We start from the raw sequence: 19,684 nt of genomic DNA on the forward strand, positions 1-19,684 counted from the left end.
ACAGCTGCGTGGGACCTGGAACGGGCGTCTTGTTTGACAGACAAGCTCTTACACGAGAGCGGGGGATACCCTGACACTGTTTGGTTGGATTAGTAAACACCTCCTCCAGGAGCCTGGAAGAGCAAGGGGAGCCCACTCATCCCAGGGTGCTCCCCACAGGCTGCCAGTTGCCGGGTCCCCAGGGAGGGTGGGGAAGGATCTATCCCACGGCACCCAGCTGGGCATTCACACTTGTGCTTAAATAACAATGAGCACACTAATCCTGCCCTGCCAGACAGCTCTCCTCTGGCAGGAGAAATGCCAGCATCAGACTGAGAGCTGGTTATATTCCTGCATGGAAAAGCTGCAAGGGTGGGGAATGTTATTTCTTTGTATCCAGCCCCAGAACACGAAGATGGTCATAGAATCACAGAATGATTTGGGTTGGGAGGGACCCTGGAGATAATCCAGTTTCAACCCCCTGCCAGGGGCAGGGACACCTTCCACTAGGTCAGGTTGCTCCAAGTCTTGTCCAGCCTGGCCTTGAACACTTCCAGGGATGGGTTGCCTAGTATGGGATTCCTCTGAGGGCAGTGGGATGCATTCAGGGCTGGTAAGGAGGAGGCTGTTAAAACACCCATTACTTGAAAGAAGACTTGGCTAGACCCTGATCCAGTGAAACAGGACAAGGGAGGAGCTGGGCAGCAAGCCAGAGGAAACACCAGTATATACATCTGCTCCCCACAAACCTGACATGTTTATAGAGATCCCAGTGATGCCTGGTGCACAGTTACCTTCCCAATTTCCAGACCTCCCAGGAGGAAGGGCTGGAGGTCACTCCAAATCCCCCCATCTGAGAAATGTGTCTCACTGAGTCAAAGCCCAGCTTCCCACATTAAAACAGGAGGAAACAACCCAACAACGTCGCAGCCTGCTCCCACAGAAACATGGGAGAAATATTAAGGCTGATATGAATTAAATATGCATGGAAAGGTGTGTGGGAAAGCACCAAAAAATAAACAGCAGAGCTGGGATTGTAAGGCAGGCCCATATCGGTACCACAGGACACAGGGTGTTACTCACATCCTGGTGCTCAGGTGGGTGTGCAAGTGAGGGAAACACTCCTGGACTTTGCACAGCAGTGGTAAAACCCGACATACAAGGAGACTCTGTAAATAAACACCAGTCTCTCCTTCCACCTGAGCTCATCCTGTGTTTTGTTGCAGCAGTTTGCTGCAGAGGGACAAGGGGCTCCTTAACCAAGTCTTGAAGGGACAACAACAGGGATGGGAAAAAGGGGGTGTGAGATGGGTGTGATGGAGCCCTCTTCTTCTGCCACAGAGGCTGCTGTGAGCATCCCCCCTCCTCTTTCTGCCAGCTGCCAGGAGCCACATGCAAACAAAGAAAGCCTTGAAACAAGCTTTGAGGAGGGGGAAAAAAGCAGTTAAAAAGTACATATCAATGCAATGTTAAAGCAGAAGCCCCCTGCCCATCCTGTGCCTGGTATTCGTAACATCACTGGCTTTAACAGCTTGAGAACACAACTAGAGGGAGCCGAGATCAAAATATCACAGCAGGTATCAATGGGGGAGAGGGAGGGGTCAGCTGGCCCTGATCATACCCACCAGGACCCTGGTACAGGTCTTTGCTTCCTTGGCTGTGGCTCTGACTCCACGAGACACGAGGCCCAGTGCTCACACACCGAAGCTGGAGATGCCCAAGCATCCTCCCAGCTTAGGTGAAGGTCTGGCAAAAATTCATTTTAACCTTTCCTCACTGCCACTCCCTGGCCCACCTCCCACCACCTCTCTCCACAGTATCACAGAGTCACAGAACATGCTAAGTTGGAAGGGATCCACAAGGATCATCGAGTCCAACCCTGAGCCCTGCACAGGACAGCCCAAGAGTCACACCTTGTGCCTGAGAGTATCATCCAAATGCTTCTTGAACTCTGTCAGGCTTGGTGCTGGGACCACTTCCTTGGGGAGCCTGTTCCAGTGCCCAACCACCCCTTGGGTGAAAAAACCTTTTACTAATATCCAACCTAAACTTCCCCTGAAACAATTTCAGGCCATTCTCCCATGGGTTCCTCAGCTCATCCTGATGCTCCTACAAGTGGAGGGAGAGAGGTCCAGGTCTCAGCCTCCGCCCAGACTGAGCCTAGAGATTGACAAGGGATAGAAGACATCTCCCTCTCTGCTTGTTAGGTACTGTAGTGGGTAGTACAGAAAAGATCTCAAGACTTTGCTGGCCTCAGTAAATCCTCATCCACTGGAGTCCAGTAGCCTCAGCTGGACACCAGGAAGAGAGCCTGAAATCCCTGGATCCCACCCTGCTTTATAGGTGATTGATGAGACAATGCCAGGAAGGGCAAGAGGAGATGCTGTAAGGATGAGAGTATCTCAGCAGCTCGGGTTAGAGTTTTGCTCACCTCTGTTCTGTGAACCAGCATCCACTTCCCATCGTCACCTGGTTTATGGAACTCCAAGAAGGGGTCTGACTTCCCAAAAAGGTCCTGGGGGGAGAAGAAACAGGTTGGGTTACATGGTGCTCTGCAAGCAGAAACAGCTGGTCCAAGAGACATCTTTCCCTGGCCGTGCCAACCATTCAGACACCCTCATGGGACCAGCTCAAGCACACTGGCAAACAGCAGCACCCGAGGGCAGCATCCTGCCCACCTCCCTGTCCTGATCCTGAGAATCCCCTTGATTTCCACACCACATGTCAGCACTGATGTGGAGGGCGTGTTGGCACCCCAGCCCATGCCTGTGGGATTTGCCAGCGGGTGCCCAGTACCCAGCAAGCTCTCTGGACACAGATGCCACAGAAAACAACCCCAGCTGGGAGGCAGCTGCGTTTGGGCTTGGAAAAACATCCGAAGCTTCAAAGGAAAAACAGAATTATGAAGTGCACGAGTGTCTTGGGGGAAAAGAGAAAAAAATCCACCCTCCTACACACGGCAGTAAAGCAGAAGCAAAGGAAATCTTTAAGGAGCGAGCTGCCCTGGTGTTGACAGAGATCATGTAACACCCTGTGAGATATGCAGCCCTGAGTCAGTGTGTGCTGCCTTTCCTGCCAGCGTCTCCTCAGATAATCTCCTGATAAAGGGTTGCTGCTTTATGAGAAATATGTACACACACACACACACACAGACATCCCTGCTGGGTGTCGGCACGGGGGCTGCTTTGGCACCCGCAGCCCGGGCAGCGCCGGTGGCACCGACACAGAAACTCCAGCTTTTCCAAGCGGAGCTTCATTCCCATTCAGAAAAACTAAGAGGTAGCTAACAAGAAACCAAGCCCCAAATGATCCAGATGATTTACTGAGAGCTCGAGTCATTTCAGTTGCGTTTTCCTCCTAGAGGAAAATGGGTGCCTGAGTCCTGCGAAGAGCTGGAGGAACTTCTTATGGGTTTGAACGGGAGCTTTCTGGGCTTACAAGTGATGCAGTGGGGATGCGAGGGGCTGTGCATGGAGAAGGAGGAGGAGGAAGCACGGACACACCAGGACCTCGTGTCCACAGCCAGCCCAGGAGGTGACAGCTGGGATGGACACGGGCTCTTAGTGATGCCCCAGCAGAAAATCCATCAACATTTCTATTTAATCCTGTTTCCAAAGCCAGCCAGAAAAGTCAATCACTGCAAAGTGTTTTGGCTTGGAGAAACTATAAACTGCTTCAGTCAAAATTCTTCTGCCAGAGGAGCAGGCCATAAGGGCTCACAGGGACACTGCCTGGTGAGATGAGACTATTTTTCTCCTACCCTTTTTCACACGTTTGTAGGAGAGAAAACCAAGCCACTCTTTCTGCAGTGTTACAGTTACGGCACAGCTCTGATCCTGCTCACCCACCACCTGGACTTGGCACTTTCAAGCTTCACAGATGGATTAAAGAACGCTTGGTGGGTACCTGACCTGCCCATGCTGGTTTAACCTCCAACACAAGGCGGCTTCATCAGCGCCAGCCCAGCGTGGGCTGGTGGAGGCTCCAGCTCCGATGGCAGTGGGGAGCTTTGAAGGATGTCTGCTGCCATCCCACATGGAGCAGCCCAGTTTGCAGGTCTGGTCAGCCCTGTTCTGCTCAAAGCGAGGTGAGAGATGCCTCCAAGACACAGGATTGTGGGCTGCTATTTTAAAACATCAAACCCACAAACATCTCACCCCTGCAGACCTGGCAGGAGATGGAAACTGAGCAACCAAAGGAGCTCGGCACACCAGATCCATCTGCAAACTTGTCCAAGTATCTAAACCACCCAAACTGGTCCTTGCACAACATGGACAAGGAGGGCTGAGGTGGCACTTCCAGCAGATGCAGCTCCCCAGACCACAGCTTCCAGCACCAGTCCTGGCTTGCAGCGCTTGCTATCTCCCAGTCATGCTGAAGCATCACTGTCCCCACAGCTGCAGTGGCACCAGCAGCTCTGGGGTTGGGTTCACAAGGCTGGTCTCGGGTGGAAGTACCTCCCCTTCTGCAAGATATTTTATCTTTCAACAGCTTTCCACCAAGAGCTGATCTGACAAAAGGTACAAGAGCCTCAGGCTGGATCTGCTACTGACATGCTCCCGCTGTGCAGCTTCAGCATTTAAAGGCAGGTAGTGAGCTGTAGGTGTAGAGAATGGACATGTAATAGGGAGGAGGACCTGCCTGCAGCCTCAGAGAGGTCCCAGCCTCAGGGTGACCATGGCAGAAGGAGATCCTGGGGGTAAGCACAGCTCCAGGCACAGCTGGTGGCAAGGGGTACCCACAGCTTCAGCTCAGTATGTGCAGCAAGAGGATCCCATGGCCCCACCACACAATTCTATGAGATCCAATCCCTTCCTATGATGTCTGAGCCTCCAGCCGTGCTCTTCAGCTCCATGCTGCATGGTACAGGAGGTTGTAACCCCCCAGGCTGCAACCTTAACCCTGGGGTTTTGTTGCTTATCAACTTCTCTGCTGTCTTTCCTAAGCTTAATTGAGTCTTACCCAGCTCCCGCCCTTGCATTCCATCCATGACCAATAATGACCCAAAAAATAGTGGTTTTCATCCAATTTCCTTGCTCAAGGACCATTTGAATTCACGTCATGAAGGGACATGAGCATCCTTATGTCCATGAGCAGGACTTTGAGCACTGCGACACTACACTGTGTTATGGGAATTGGCAAAGTAACCTCACTAGTTCTTGGTGACAGCAGGCAGTCACTGAGGATGAGCTTTCTGTTGACCCTATTGATAACCTGGAGGGGGACCCAGAAAGAACAGAAAGATTATTCACAGTCCTTATCCCAGTGTAACCAGGTAGATGCTGTATTTCTGACTATGGTTTGAAGGGCAGCAGACCCACAGGTATCATATTATGAAATGGAGAGGATTTCTTAAATGGGGCATTTAGCTCCTTGCACTAGGCAAGGTAAGCAGGAGGGCAAGTAAATAGCCACTCCCAATAGGTGGGAAAAACACTCAGATAAACCAGACACCTATCCAGTTTGGATGTTGGGACTGGACAAACCACACCTCCTCCCCCAGCAAATACCCTTCTGCCTGGCTGCTTGCTTCACCCTGTTTTCAAACAAACTGAGGGCCATCCTGCCAATAATACAAGCTCTGGAGAGACTAGGAAGAAGGAAAAAATAATATTCCAATTGATTGCTTAGCAACAGCACTGGTTCAAGAGGAACAGCTCTGGTTGCCTGGTAAATGAGGTCAGAAGACGCCGTTCACAAAGGCTCACCAATTCCTGTGCATCACATCCAAAGTAAAACTCATGCATTACCTGCCTCCATGAGATCAACACTTATTCCTCAGAGAAGTCAGTCTGACACACAAGCAGATGTTTGCTCCATTTCCAGAGGCTCTGGAAGGACCAGGAGCTCTCAGCACATCTGAGATACAGGTTCAAGAGGCATCAAAACTTGCAGCTCCATCAGAAGGCACTTTCAAATGACTGAAGCAGTAAATCTGCTGTCTTTAAGCCATGCTAGTTCACAGATCCTGTGCCACATGGAATCTTTCCTCCTCCACATGTGTGGTGAAGCAAGCAGCACTGTGACAATGGGGAAACTGAGGCACAGATGTACCCAGCAGGCAGGGGCACCACCAGGACCTGAACCCTCCCAGCCTCTCCCTGATGCTTTCTCCAGTAGGACTGTTTTCTGTCACTGTTGCACCCAAAGTAGAGATTTCTTTAGATCCCAAGAACAGAGGTTTAACACCCCCACAGAGCTCCACTCACCTTTTTATCCAGTTTTCTGCCAGCCATGCTCAGAGTAATCACCCTGTTATCTGAGAGCTCCTGGGCAGCTATCTGAAAGACAAGGGAATGCTGTGTTCATTTTTAGCATAAAAAAAAATGAAGCTTCTGGTAAAAAACTCATTCCCTCCCTTGAGTGTCACTCTGGAGCTGGTCTCACATGGCTTTTCTGCACCAGGGCTCATTCAGGATGTGGAGAAGCCTCCAAGGACTAAGCCAAGAGGAAGCAGAAGCCATATAAAAACCCTTGCCAGCAAGATGTGGCACCTCATCCTCCATTTCCCCAGCTGGGCATGACAAATCACAGCTGTCCCATCCCTTAGGGGAGATGCTGGTGACACCAAGGACTTGAGCCATGTCTCTGCCCTACCTCCTGATAAGAGGACCCCAAGGATGAAGACTCCACCAGTGCTCCCAAGGAGCTGCAGCAGGCAGGAGTGCAGCCTGGACTACTTCAGCTTAGACACTTTATTCACATACACTCCAGAAGGGCTTCAGCTGCCAACCACCAACGGGCCAGTTCTGTCTGGAATGTGGTCTAATGAGTCTCTTGGTATTTTAAGGGAACATTTATAACAAAACCCCACATTTATTCAGTTTTATTCCCAGTCGTTTCCTGAATCACTTGTCTTTTTTTTCCTGTGTCCTGCCCAAGCATCTGCTCCCCACCGCTCCCTTCCTCAGCTCCCCGGGGTGGGTCGAGCCATTCCCCAGCATCCCTGGCTGCATCCTCCTCCTCCTCCTTGGGCAGGAGCTGGCACCAGAGCAGCCAGGAGCACGGCATGGACATTGTCCTTGTGCACAGTGCTCCCAAGTGCAGTTGTTTGCAGGCTCTCACATGGGGCTGTCCTGCACTGGAGACACACGGCACCGTTACAGGCAAGGCTTTTAGAAAAACTCGCAGGACTCCAGGGGGTAATTTCCTGCAGAAGGTTATCAGCATTTAGGAGAGCCACGGAGTTGGCAGAGTTGAGGAGGCAGAGATGCAGCTTTTGCATCTGAGCGAGGGGACGAGCCACAGCTCCTGAAGAACCTTCCAGGCCTTCCCATGGCAGACATAACACTTTGGCCCACAGAGGATCCATTCACCACGTACAAAGCCTAGTTTTCCCCTCTGCTCCATGTAAAAGTCCCCTATTGCAAAGCCATGGCATCAGTTTTCTCTCCCACCTAGTCCTTGGTGTGTATGCACAGTCATCAAAGCCGGTAGGAGGAAGAGGAGCTGAAATTTGCCCTTTGTTGATCCCTACAAAAGCATGACCAGTTGGTATCCAGCGTTTTAGGGCTCACTGCAGGCTATGAAAAAGCCAGACTGTGCAGACAAGTCAGGAATGTCCTTGTGCTACCCTGCCACAGGTTGCAGGTGTCATCTTCTCTTGGACAGCATGGACAAAAACAACATCCCTACCTCTGCTTCTGGCAGAGGCGTGTGGCAAGATCCTGGGATTGACCTCTACAAACACAGTACTTTGCTTTGGGATCTTCCCCTCTCTTCACACCGAGGGACCTACACACAGTCTCATTCATCCAGTCAAGGTCCTTCTGTTGCATTCACCCCTGTGTCATCTCAGTTAAGAAAATGGATAGTGGGGCAAAATTGAAGGGAATGGGGGTGACGAAGGCAGCCTTTGGCTCCAAACTCCATGTTCTGTACAAGTGAGTCCAAAGCTGAAGGTTGCTCCTGCAGTGGTGTCCATAGCCTGTGCTCCAGCACTGTGCCAAGCAGCAGGGAGAGGCATCCACCCCACACAAAACCCTGCTGCCATCACCTAGTCCAAGTCAGGGCAAAAAACACCAGATCAGAAAATGGTATCAGTTGTACAAAAAGAAGCAGATGGTTCTGACCTTGGATGTTTAATGACGCATTAGTGACAGATCAGGACCTTCCTTTTTTTTTAAAGTGTGCAACCTTTGAACTTGACTGGAAACTTTTCACGTGGTACAGCTCTTCCCACACAAGCACTGGATGGGATGTTGAGAGCCTGTTCCTGTGGGATGGCACATGGCATCAGGTACTGCCTCTGAACTCCACTGCAGCTTTTCCTCTTGCATTTAAAGATTAATTGCAGCAGTTGAGAGAAAAGCATCTTCCTCTAGAGCAAACAGCAATGGAGATGCCCTTGCAGCACCAGGTCCTGGGCTTTTAAACCTTTCCAGTGCATTTAAACCTGATGGAAGTTTAACTCCTTACTGGCCTTTTCTTCCACATCTTTGCAGCCCAGCTGCACATCTCACAAAACCCATAACACAGCAGAGATCCAAAAGTGATGGGAGCTGTGGCAGAAGGGAAACACACCTAAATTTAGTCTTTTCTTTTTTAAAAAGAACATCACTAAAGATTTCCTCAGCGGGAAGGCCACTGCCCGAAGGGGTCTGCATCAGATTCAGTGGCTGTTGCTATGAGAGTTGTTGCCATGGCACAGCTCCATCCTTATCCTACAAATAAAATCACCCATCCCTGGAAAAGGAATGAGCCCTCTTACCTCTCACTACACCAGAGAGGTCTGAGCAGGCGCCTTGTACCAGATAACAAACAACAGCAGCAGAGATTTACTTTGCACTTCTCCAGATTGAGGTTTTCCTTATTTCTGGGGCTGAGGTAGAGGTTGAAGAGTCACAGCAGTGGACACCAGACAGACACTGAGCAAGATGGTCCCTGTCCCAAAAAAATCATCCTCTAAACAGACCAAAGTAGCCAAGAGAGCAGGAGGTAAAGGGAAAAACATTCACAAGATACAGCCCTGTCTCCTGGACCCCAGGTGAGCCTCCCTCATCCATCCACCTTTACACACTCAGCAGGTAACATAAAGGAGTAACTGTACCGTTATCATCCCTTTCCCAGCTGGCTTCCCATTCCCCAGAAGGAGAGCCCGTGTTATTTTCTTGCTGGAGACGATCTAGAGAAACCAAAGAAAATAAAATCATGATCGTACAAGTGATCAAAAGCAGACTCATAAGCAACTGGTGTTAGTTGTTCAGGTTAGTTAATTCAGATTAAGCACTTGCAACAGTAGAAAAAAGGCACCACACCCAGGGGTGACCCTGAGAGTGGGACTATCACCCCAGCTCATGGGGTGCAGGGCAGCAGCTGCACAGTGCAGGGAAGTGATGGCCTGAGAGGCTGAAGCATCACTTCCCACTGAACCCAGGGACCAGCTCTTTGGTGGAGGAGGTCAGTGGGACCTCACACAGACAGAGCTACTGTGATTTGTTCCCAGCAAAGTCACCACTCAATCTGTCAAACTCCAGTTTAAGCACCTCTAACATGACCCTGGCCAGGAACTTGCTTGCAGGTCACGCTCCCATGGGTGGATCCTGATTACAAGCTGGATGCTCTCCCCCAGCATCATTCTGGACCCCGGGCACAGGGGTCAGCACCCCGAAAGGCATGCTCTCCCCTTCACTTCTGGTTTGTAAGAGGCCAGACAGGATGATCAAGGAGATGAATTAAAGAGATTTTCCCCATCTCAGTGAGTTTCGGTCACCTTCAGATCTGGGGAACCTGTAATTTTTCCTCACGCGGCGCAGACCCACATATGGGGATACAGCAACCTGCTGGAACTACCTGTGCTCTGCTCCCATATCCAGTGGGTCCCCTTCAAGACTAGATAAGCTTTAAAAGGTCCCTTCCAATCTAAAATATTCTGTGATCCTGTGATTTTTGCCATTTCAAAGCAAAAACCCTTTTCCGTTGTGGCGAGCCAGCCGTGTCCCGGTGCTTTTGATCCACAGGAATCACCAGCCAGTGTAACCAGATGTTTGTGCCACACTGTGTACAGGCAGCAGAAACTCCTCACAACCCTGGCTAGCAGAAACCACAGACACCCTCCAGCCTGCAGTCTGATCCCTGTTACATTTCCTTTGGCCACAGAGGTCATTACAGGCCTGTGAATGATCCAACCATCCTTTTAAATCCTACCAGAGACCTCATTAGCTGCACTAAGCAATCTGTCTAATCTGACAGAGCTCCAGTGCAAACTCAAAATTGAAAAGTCAGATGCTCACTGTGCGGTCGCTGCTGCCCACAGCTGCCCCTTGCTTCTGAAAGCTCATGGAAACATCTCACCAAACAAATTCCAGCCACTAGAAAACCCACAGCGGGGTGGTCAAACCCACAAGCCCCCACGCTCTCTGTTTCACCCCTCTCCTCCCCCCTGAGCACGTGCTACCCCTCCAGTCCACCTCTGCCCCACGACCAGGCTGTGCTGCAAGCCCACCCTGGCCAGGAGGAGGCTGGGGAGGAGGCTAAAAGGATTTCAGGGAAAAAAGGGGAAGGAAAAGATCCCTCCATTCCAAGCTGATGCCTCGTTTCAGACTAAATGTCACCAAGAAGCTGACACGGGAACCGCCACAAAAACTGGGCACGCACACAAGCGAAGTTCTCTTTTGCAGAGTGGAAGTGCTGGCTCAGAAGTTCTGAGCTCTCTTCCCTCTGACAAAGCCCACCAGCTGTGCCCAAAGACACAGCAGACAGCGATGCCACCACGGCAAAGCAATCAGCTGTTCTGAGAGAGCCCTTGGAAGTGAAACCTGCCAACAGCTGCCCAGCCCCGGCATTGCCACAGCCCAGGAGGGTCTGTCCAGGCTCATGCTCTGATATAATCACCTTCCCAAACACCAGAAGTGTTGGGCTCTTCTGGGACACCCAACAAGCAGGAGGAGATGGGTCAGATTCCTCCCCCTTCCTCCCCAGTGCATACGGGTAATGTTCCTCTCCAGCACGCAGAGCCCTGGGCTGCTGCAGAGCCACATTTAGGAGCAGCAAGGTTTCAGCTCTGTTTCCTTATGTCCATAAATTCTCTGCTTGCAGCTTCCACCAGGACCATGACCTTCCCAAGCAGCCCTGCTGAGCTGCCTCACACGGGAGCTGGCTGTGCTTCAGCAACAGCAAAACTAATGGTAAAGGATGGGTTTGGGCTAAACCACTGAACATGGGCCAGGGCTGTTGCCTGCACTGTCTCTTTAGTTCTGCGGGAGCAGAACTAGGTCATCACAGAGTACTTCCAAAATTCCGGACATTAAACTTCAAACTCTGTAAATGTCAGTGCTCTTCTAACACGTCAAGCTCTTGAGCTGGCAGCGGTGAAGTCACTTGTCCCACCTGCCACGTGCAGTCTGTGTAACACACAATCACCTTCATGAGCCTCCCTGAGCACCTTGGGCTGGCTCTCCATGCTGACACACCTATTACAGAACCTCCTTCCTCCCCATTCCCAGCACTGTAACATTTTTTTCCCAGCCTCTGCGCTCGTGCCAGGTACCACAGCAGCCGGGAGCTGCCAGATGCTGCAAAAGAATGGAAAAAATCCCCCTCATTCTCTGCTTCTGAGTCAGAGGACAAAGACATTTGGAGAAGGTAGTTGCCAGCTTCTAACAGGGTCTGGGCTCACGAAGGAAAAGATCTTCCAAAGGCTTATAAATCGCATTGTGCCCTGGAAGCTTTTCCACAGGAAGAGCAGAAGACACATTCCAGCACATACATGCTCAAGCAGGAGAGATGATTTGCTACACAACAGCAATGGACAAAGCTTTCAGAAAGAGAAAAAACTGAGGTAGAAGGGTAGACAGCAATGCATCCTAACTTTAAACACCTGGAAGCTTTTGTAAGCACAAATCCAACTGGTCATCAGGGCTCTTACTATAACCCATGGTGAGACACAGCTGCCTCCAGAAGCTTCCAGTTGATGTCTCTTTGCCAGCACCACCAGAAGCCCACACCATGACCAGCTTAGACCTGAGCAAGTCGACAACAGCCCTAACGTGGAACAGTTCAATCTCAACAGCTGAAGTGTGACAAGCGAATTAAATTAGTTTTGCCAGGAAGGACCCAGAAAAGTTTGCAGTAGATGGGAGCAGCAGCTGTAATTCCCACCCCGTCCCTGTGGCTGATGTGATCTGGGGTCCCTTTGCTGCAGGGACCTCAGAGACTCACCATGCCCAGTGTGCAGGAGAACTCGCCCAGGAAGTCATGCTCATACAGCTGCGTGCTCGACTTGTCCTGGTCGAACAGGGCAAACTTGAGCTTCTGCACTTCTTCAAAGTGGTAGTCAATGACGAATTTCTTGGCAAAAGCTGGGTTGAGGTTGTTCACGGCTGTCTCTGTCCTGTCAAGCTGCAAAGAAAAAAAAAAAGAGGCGTTTAGGCACGTGGATCTTGCATCTTTGTCACTGCTCTCACACACCTCTGATCCTCGACCACACCCTCACAGCTGTAGTGCCAAACGTGTTTCTTTCAGGCTGTGCAGCCAGCAACAAGGACAAGCAAAACAAGAGGTGTCATGAGCCAGAACAGCAGCTCTCTAGCATTTCCCTCTAGATCTTCAACCAAAACATCCATGTGGGTTTTTTCTTTCTGGTCCTTCCATGGGAAAAAAAAAAAAAAAAAGAGAGAGAGAAAAAATCACCACAGGTCATTTTTCCTAGATTTCATCGAGCATTAGGAGAAACAAGAGACTGGAAGGACCCAGAAGACAAGACTTCAGTAGACATTGTCACCCTGAGCTATTGCAAGCAGGCTGGAGGAAATGATGTCTCTGATAGCTTGGAAGGGACAGGCACACAGAGGATGATGGAAATTGGAAGGCATGTGGGGAACCTGCCGTTGGAGGGGGAGCATTATGTTGGTCTGCAGCATCCCATAGCCAAGAGCAGAGATAAGAGTAGAGGAAACTTGGCAGGCAGCTGGTGGAAGCATGTGTTTACAACACAGCATGGCACAGGTGGACAGAAAGCCCTGTGTGAGCCAAAAAAAAATAAATCCTGGGGATAGCCACTCCAGAGATCCCAGTATGCTGCCCTCCAGCAATGGAACTTTGGTTCCAGACCCCATAACTCACACCACAGGAGGGCTGGGAAGATGGCAGTCCCAGCTGGGATCCCCACATGGGCTTGCACAGAGACAAACCCCCACAGTTTTAGCCAAAGTGTCAGAAAGTGGGAAAACTGGGAAACTGAGGCTGAGAAAAGCTGGTGTACTGACTTCTGGAAGTCAATGGCCAAGGAGAGTCTGAACATCAGGCCTCATAGTTCCCATCAGGTACCCTGAGAGGCACGAGAAAAGGGCAAGTTTGGAGCCCAACATGCAACACACCCTTATGAAGCTAAAAGGGACAGGAAGGATACGTGCATTATAGACTGAGAGCTGAACAAGAAATGAACACCCACAGCTGAGGGGAAAAGTTTTCAGCACGCAAATCAAGCAGGAGCTTTGTCAGGAGAGCAGCTGTGGGTATTATGTTGATATCATTGTTCAGCCTGGAGAAAACTCTGGAGGGACCTTAGAGCACCTTCCAGAGCCTAAAGGGGCTCCAAGAGAGCTGGAGAGGGAGGAATGGCTTCAAATTGACAAAGGGCAGGGTTAGGTCAGATATTGGGAAGAAATTCTTCCCTATGAGGGTGGGGAGGCCCTGGCACAGGTTGCCCAGAGAAGTTGTGGCTGCTCCATCCCTGGAAGTGTCCAAGGCCTGGTTGGATGGGGCTTCGAGCAACCTGACCTAGTAGACAGGCTATTAAAAGAGAAGCAAAGGCAGGAGATCTCCAGTGTGGTTTTATCTGAAGCTGCTGCCCTCGGTGCCTGGAAAGGCCATCCCTTCTGCCTGTGGGACAGCATGAAGCCTCTGGCCACGCCGTGGCCCCAGCTGGCATTCCACCTCATCTCACAGCCAGGACACCCAGTCGTGGGCAGGACTGAGCTGCCTGTGCATCCCAAGATCCCAGGGCAAGGCCTCTGCAGGAAGCAGCCCCCGTGCTGGCATCCCTGGGGCTGCGGGACGGCAGGACGTCTGCCAGAGCCGCAGAGCCAAGAATAAGCAGAGCAGAAAAAAAAAGCCTCAAAAAAAAAAAAAAAAAAAAAAAAAAAAAAAAAGAAAAAGAAAAAAAAGCAAACACATACCTTAGTCCCAAAGAAACTCATTCAGAACAGGAGGCAGGTTTTGGAGGGGCTGAGTGGAAATGTGGTGAGTTTGCTATATATATACACCCAACGATCGCAGTGTTTTTTTGAAGTTGCTCGCTTAGTCTGTCTTAATTGCCAAGAAACGACTAAAGTAAATGCTGTGTTCCCAGAATAGCCACCTGCTGCACTCCGGGGAATCAAATCCATCAACACCAGTGGGCTGTGAGCTGGCCAGGGCCACACAGCTTCACACAGATCCTTCCCTCTCCGCTGCCACCTCGTACCGAAGGAGCCAAGCATCTGCTCAGAGGTGGGGTGGGCCAGGAGCAGAGGGCACCCCCAGCTCTGCCTCATTTCAGCAGCACAACAAACACAAGCGCCCTTTCAAACCAGAAGGTGAGAGTGTGCAGGTAGCAAAGACAGATTTTAGCTCCTTCCATGTTCTTTGAACTACTGGGAAGCCAGGGATGAAGGAGAACCAGTCCTTTCACTCCCAGACACCAGTTTCGAGGAGATAACTTGAGGTTCCATCTCCAGTTCTGTCCTGAAAGGGGTGGTCCAGGGGAAGGGGAGGAAAACCCCAGACAACTTGAGATAACCCTTGGGAGTGATGTGGCTTCCTTCAACATCCAGATTAAACTGTTTAATCTCCTGCCTAGTGTCAGCATGAAGCACAATATCCCAAACCCCAGCTGACAACTGCACAAGGTTTGGTCTTTGGTTTGATGAGCATAAATCACCTTGCTGGTGACTATCACATATTAGGCCTCTTGACACACCATCACCTGCTATCAGCTCCTGCCACCCCCTTGTCCCCAGAGCTTACAGGTCTGCAGACTTTGGGAAGAGCAGAGGTTGCTCTGCCACCCAGGAGCAGAAAAACACAAGGGTTTTTAAGAGGCAGCCAAGCTAATTAAAGGTATCTGTTTGGATATGAGTCTCAAAGGGCCATGGAGATGATTAGAGGGATGGAGCACCTCTACCATGAGGAAAGGCTGAGAAAATTGGGATTGTTTAGCCTGGAGAAGAGAAGGCTCCGGGGAGACCTTAGAGCACCTTCCAGTACCTAAAAGGGCTCCAAACTGGAGAGGGACTTTGGACAAGGGCACAGAGTGACAGGACAAGGGGGCATGGCTTCCAGGTGACAGAGAGCAGGGTTAGATTAGATATGAGAAAAAAATTCTTCACTGTAAGAGTGGTGAGGTACTGGCAGAGAAGCTGTGGGTGCCCTGTCCCTGGAAGTTGAACGGGCCTCTGAACAAGGGCTGTGGCAGGGGAGTTGGAAGAAGATGATCTTTAAGGTCCCTTCCAACCCAAACCATCCCATGATTCTATGATTCTGAAAACCACAGAACATGAAACCAGGAGACCATCTCCAGCAACAGCCCTTGTGTTCAGTGGGTGCAGCCAGAGAATCTTCCAGCATCCAAAAGAAGGTTGGCTGGAGACCTTCAAGCATCTCCAGCACCTGAAAGTGCTTCATGCTCTAACACTGAGAGATGCTCTCCCAAGCACCAAGGGAAGTTCATGCCACCCAGATGACTCAGAGTGGCAAAAAGGCAGCTGCATGGCTGAGTCATGTGTCCCTGCTCCTGGCACCAAAGGTCAGGTTTTTCATGGCTCCTGCGAGATGATGTAACCGGGCAGAACATTTAAACATCACCCATCCTCATGTTACTTCCCGGCCTGTGCTTTGTTGTCTCTCCCTCCCCCACCCCTCCAAGGCTGATTCACAAAGATTTTTTAATTCCTATTAAGCTCAGCGAGACAAAATAATTGTATTTGGGAACAAATGTGACAGCTAGAGAGAACAGCGAGCAGCAATCTTCCTGCTGGCATCAGCTGGTGCCACAGCCCCGCCGCCCAGCTCCAACACCAGCATCACTACGGCCAGGGCTGGTCCTGAAGGAGGACACCCACCACCCAAACCAGGTTCCTAATGTGTCCCCAATCCAGTGCAGAGGACAAAGGGGCAGCGTGGTAAGATGGGTTCACACCAACGAGCTTATTCTGTCCCCATCTGTCCCCTACATTTCAGCTGTGTTATTAAGGCCACAGCTTTCAGACAGGAAGGAGGTTCATCTTAGGGCAAGGGAGCACGTCTGTGTGGCCAAAATCCATGCAGAACCATGTGGGCACCCCAGGTGCCTCTGAACCGTGTGGCATGAGCCACCAAGGGTCCACCAAATGTCCCATCCAAAGGGGCTCTCACAGGCAACCTCGCCTCTCCTGACTGTCTCCCTGGCACCCAGCCACGACCCAATCCCACACATCCCTGCTAACACTGTGGGTGCAGAGGATTCTTGGTCCTGGCTGTGCCCTTATCATGCCAGTTGAGTGGAGCCAGCTCAGTGCCACACCAGCACACCAGCACACCAGCACACCACACCGTGTGCCAGCCCGTTCAGCCTCCACTGACACCACAGCAGAGGAGCGCTGAGCAAGCTGCTGCTCAAGGCTGACGTCCAGTGCCTGTCGTGCCAATTAAAAAGAAGCTAAAAATAGCAGAGGAAAGGAAAAAAAACAAACCTAAATGCGCCACACGTTTGTATTCTAAAGGAAGCTTTGGAATCAAAACTGCTGGACCGAGGCGTTACTGACAGAAAGAGAAATTCCTGAAAAGTAGAATCAGGTCAGAGATGACACCTATCAAGGCTGGAAAGCTCATTAGTCTCACCCAGGCAGCTGAGAAAAGTTAATTGTGGACCATGGTAAGGTGAGGTTTGCCTGTACATCCTTCCCACGTGAGGAGCTCAGCTGCTGGACCGCTGAAATGATGCCCATTGATTCACCAGCTCCTTGGCCAAGTGCTCAAAGGCTGCTCAACTTGTCCAAGTATCTGAAAAAATGAGACCGCCTAATTTCCCAGGAATTGGGACAATTTTTGTTTGGTTTACATGATTTAATGCCCTTTGGCTACTTATTTTCTGCTGCATCCAACATTGGTGCTTACACCATCACGCCTCCATTCTTTGCTGACCTGCTCCCTCTCAATTATCTACAGGTGCAGGTATAAAATGGAACCCCCATTTTTTTTTCTGCAGGTATTTTAGCACAGAGTCCTTCCCCCTGTAGTCAAAAGGTTTTTAATCACAGCTAAAGGCTTTTGCACAGACTCTGGAGTTTGGACTCATGTCACCAATTTTATCACAGACAGCACCTTGCCCAACCCAGACTGCTGCAGAAGGAGACAACAACCAGAGCTTCTCCACGTGGGACTCTGAAAGCACCATGAAAACTGTCCTTAGGAGCCCACTGTGTGTGCACTTCGACTGCAAAACCAGCCTGGGCCTTGCATCTCCCTGTGTTCATCCATCAACAGGGATGGGAAAACAATGGAAAGTCCTCCTGTCCTTAAACAGCCTTTTATCTGCAGGGTCCTGCCCTTGGCCTTGTTGAACTTCATGAGATTTGCACAGGCCCACTCCTCCAGCCTGTCACAGCTGGCATCCCTTCCCACCCATCCCTTCTACTGCACCACACAGCTTGGTGTCATCTGCTTAGGGGGAACTCAGTCCCTGTCCTGATCCCTCCCTTCTTTCCTTAGGAATTATCTTTCTTATTCATAAGGAGATGACTTCTAAAACAAAAAAAAAAATAATGAGATCATCTACAGTTTCTTCTCAGGGCTTCCCACTATGAAATATGGCAGTTGAAACACCTATTTGTGAGATTTCTGGTGAGGAGGGAAGACCAAAGTCTGCAAGGAGCTCATCCAGGATTTGCCAGCTGACTGCTGTCTGTCTCCAGTTGAACTGGTCCAACACCCACCTCCCAAAAGTATCCTTCCCCATCCCACGGTCCTCTCTCCACAACAGTCCATGAAATGCCCAGCTCAAGGAGCATTGACCTTGATACACTTCTTGAAGGAGGCCACAGTACAAGCTGCCCTGCTTTTCCACTGGACTGACCTTCCAGACCCTCATCCAGCACATTCCTGGTCCCGAGAAAGAGCCACTTTTCAAGTCAAACTCAAAGACCAGCTTCCCATGCAACTCAGGATCTAAGAACCAGCTTATCCTGACTCAACTAGAAACACACCACATGGCAACATCAAAACTCACAACTTCTAACTCTCACGTGGGATCAGCATTTCAGGCACCCAAATCTGAAGCACCACCAGCTCACAGCACACTGAGAAGGGGTTGGGACCCCTTTGAAGGTGGAAAGATCCTTTCACACCTGCCACAAGCATTGCCAGAGGTCAGCATTTTGAGATCTGCAGTTAAAGCCAACCCCCAGCACAAAGCAGAAAGCACCGATGGGAAAAGGACTGGTTGCAAAACAGAAGAATTCTCACATCAGCACCACCCTCACAGCCTTGGGAGGACCAGAAGAGCTTCCAATTCTGCTCATGGGGGAACAAGGACCAGCCTTGCAGCAGAGCACACCAGCACGAGCAAACCCAGGAGGAGCGAGTCCACACAACATCAGGACTTACCTCTACCCACTTCCCGTTGACTTCCATGAAGAGGACGCAGAAGGGGTCGGATTTGGAAGTGACATCCCTGTCCAGAAGGTTTTGGCCGCAGATGGACAGCTCGACTTTGCAGACACAGTACTGGGAGCCGACGGGCCCCGGCGGCGTGGGGGGCATCGTGTACGCCATGGACTCCGGTGGCAGCAGCTCCAGGCAGTCTGTGGGACACGAGGACAGAGAGAAACCTCAGTGCTGAAGGACAGCAAACACTCTGTCAGCACTGGAGAGTTGGGCACAGACGGAGGAGCCACGTGTACAGCGTCGATCTCTAAGTTATGATCCAAGTCATGAGGCTTTCCTGGCTCCAAAGCATCTCCCTGCCCAGTCACCATCTCCATGTGGTCACCCCACCAGGCAGACATCCTGAGTGGGAGCCCAGCAGAGCACCTACAACCTGCTTTGGGTTTGCTCCATAAATAACAGATTTTAAAGGAAAGGTAACATCTTCTGCTTACCCTCCTGAGGGAAAGGGGGGTCCCCAGCCTCTTCTTCCAGCATGCTGGGTTTTTTTTTTTTTTGTTTTTTTTTTTTTTTGTGGGGGAACTACATTTCCACACCATCTTTTATCACAAAAATTGGTTGTTGTCTGGCTGGTCCCAAGCCACAGGCCATGGACCTAAACTACAAGGGCCAAACTTGAGCTCTGCTCCTCAAATCCTCACAGGGAAGGGGGTGAGACTGTGAGGATGAGTGGGGTGGAGGGCAGCTCCAGCTCTGGTTCAGCCCTATCTCCATTCAGCTCCCCAGGCCAGCTGCAGGCAGTGGCTCTGGCAGCAGTTAAGAAGTGGCAAGAGTTGCCTCAGAAAAGCACAAGGCAAACGTGACAACCACTGCACGATCTGAAGCATGGGATGATTTACGGGGCCCTGACTAAAAATCCATTTAAGATCTTACCAAAAGTATGCTACCAAAGTCATTTTGCAGATAGAAATGTGTTTTATACCATTATTAGTGCAAAACCCCACCCCACACTACATTCTTGCTGTCTGATGTGCAGCTTACTTGTAAAAAACCACCAAAGGTCTTCAGCTGAGCAGAAAGGGCAGGGGGAGAAAGATAAGAAAAAGCATTTCCAGAATAATTTATACTAACAAACTGTTGTGGC

The 19,684-nt window shown here is 50.6% G+C and overlaps 1 protein-coding gene across 2 annotated transcripts in view; it reads right to left on the reverse strand.

Moving 5' to 3' along the window:
• Positions 1–19,684, reverse strand: part of CPNE2 (copine 2) — a 44,679-nt gene that overhangs the window by 15,467 nt on the left and 9,528 nt on the right. For both annotated transcript variants that reach the window (XM_027716248.2, XM_027716249.2), the window contains exons 2-6: positions 18,541–18,737; positions 12,139–12,318; positions 9,029–9,103; positions 6,189–6,260; positions 2,411–2,494 (exon numbers count right to left, since the gene is read on the reverse strand). In XM_027716248.2, coding sequence (XP_027572049.1) covers positions 2,411–2,494; positions 6,189–6,260; positions 9,029–9,103; positions 12,139–12,318; positions 18,541–18,708 — 579 coding nt within the window. In that variant the 5' untranslated portion in view covers positions 18,709–18,737. The remainder of the gene's footprint in view (positions 1–2,410; positions 2,495–6,188; positions 6,261–9,028; positions 9,104–12,138; positions 12,319–18,540; positions 18,738–19,684) is intronic.

Source organism: Pipra filicauda, unplaced genomic scaffold (genome assembly GCF_003945595.2).
Source record: "Pipra filicauda isolate LSUMZ 115617 unplaced genomic scaffold, ASM394559v2 scaffold205_size1947385_pilon, whole genome shotgun sequence".
Classification (NCBI taxonomy): domain Eukaryota; kingdom Metazoa; phylum Chordata; class Aves; order Passeriformes; family Pipridae; genus Pipra; species Pipra filicauda.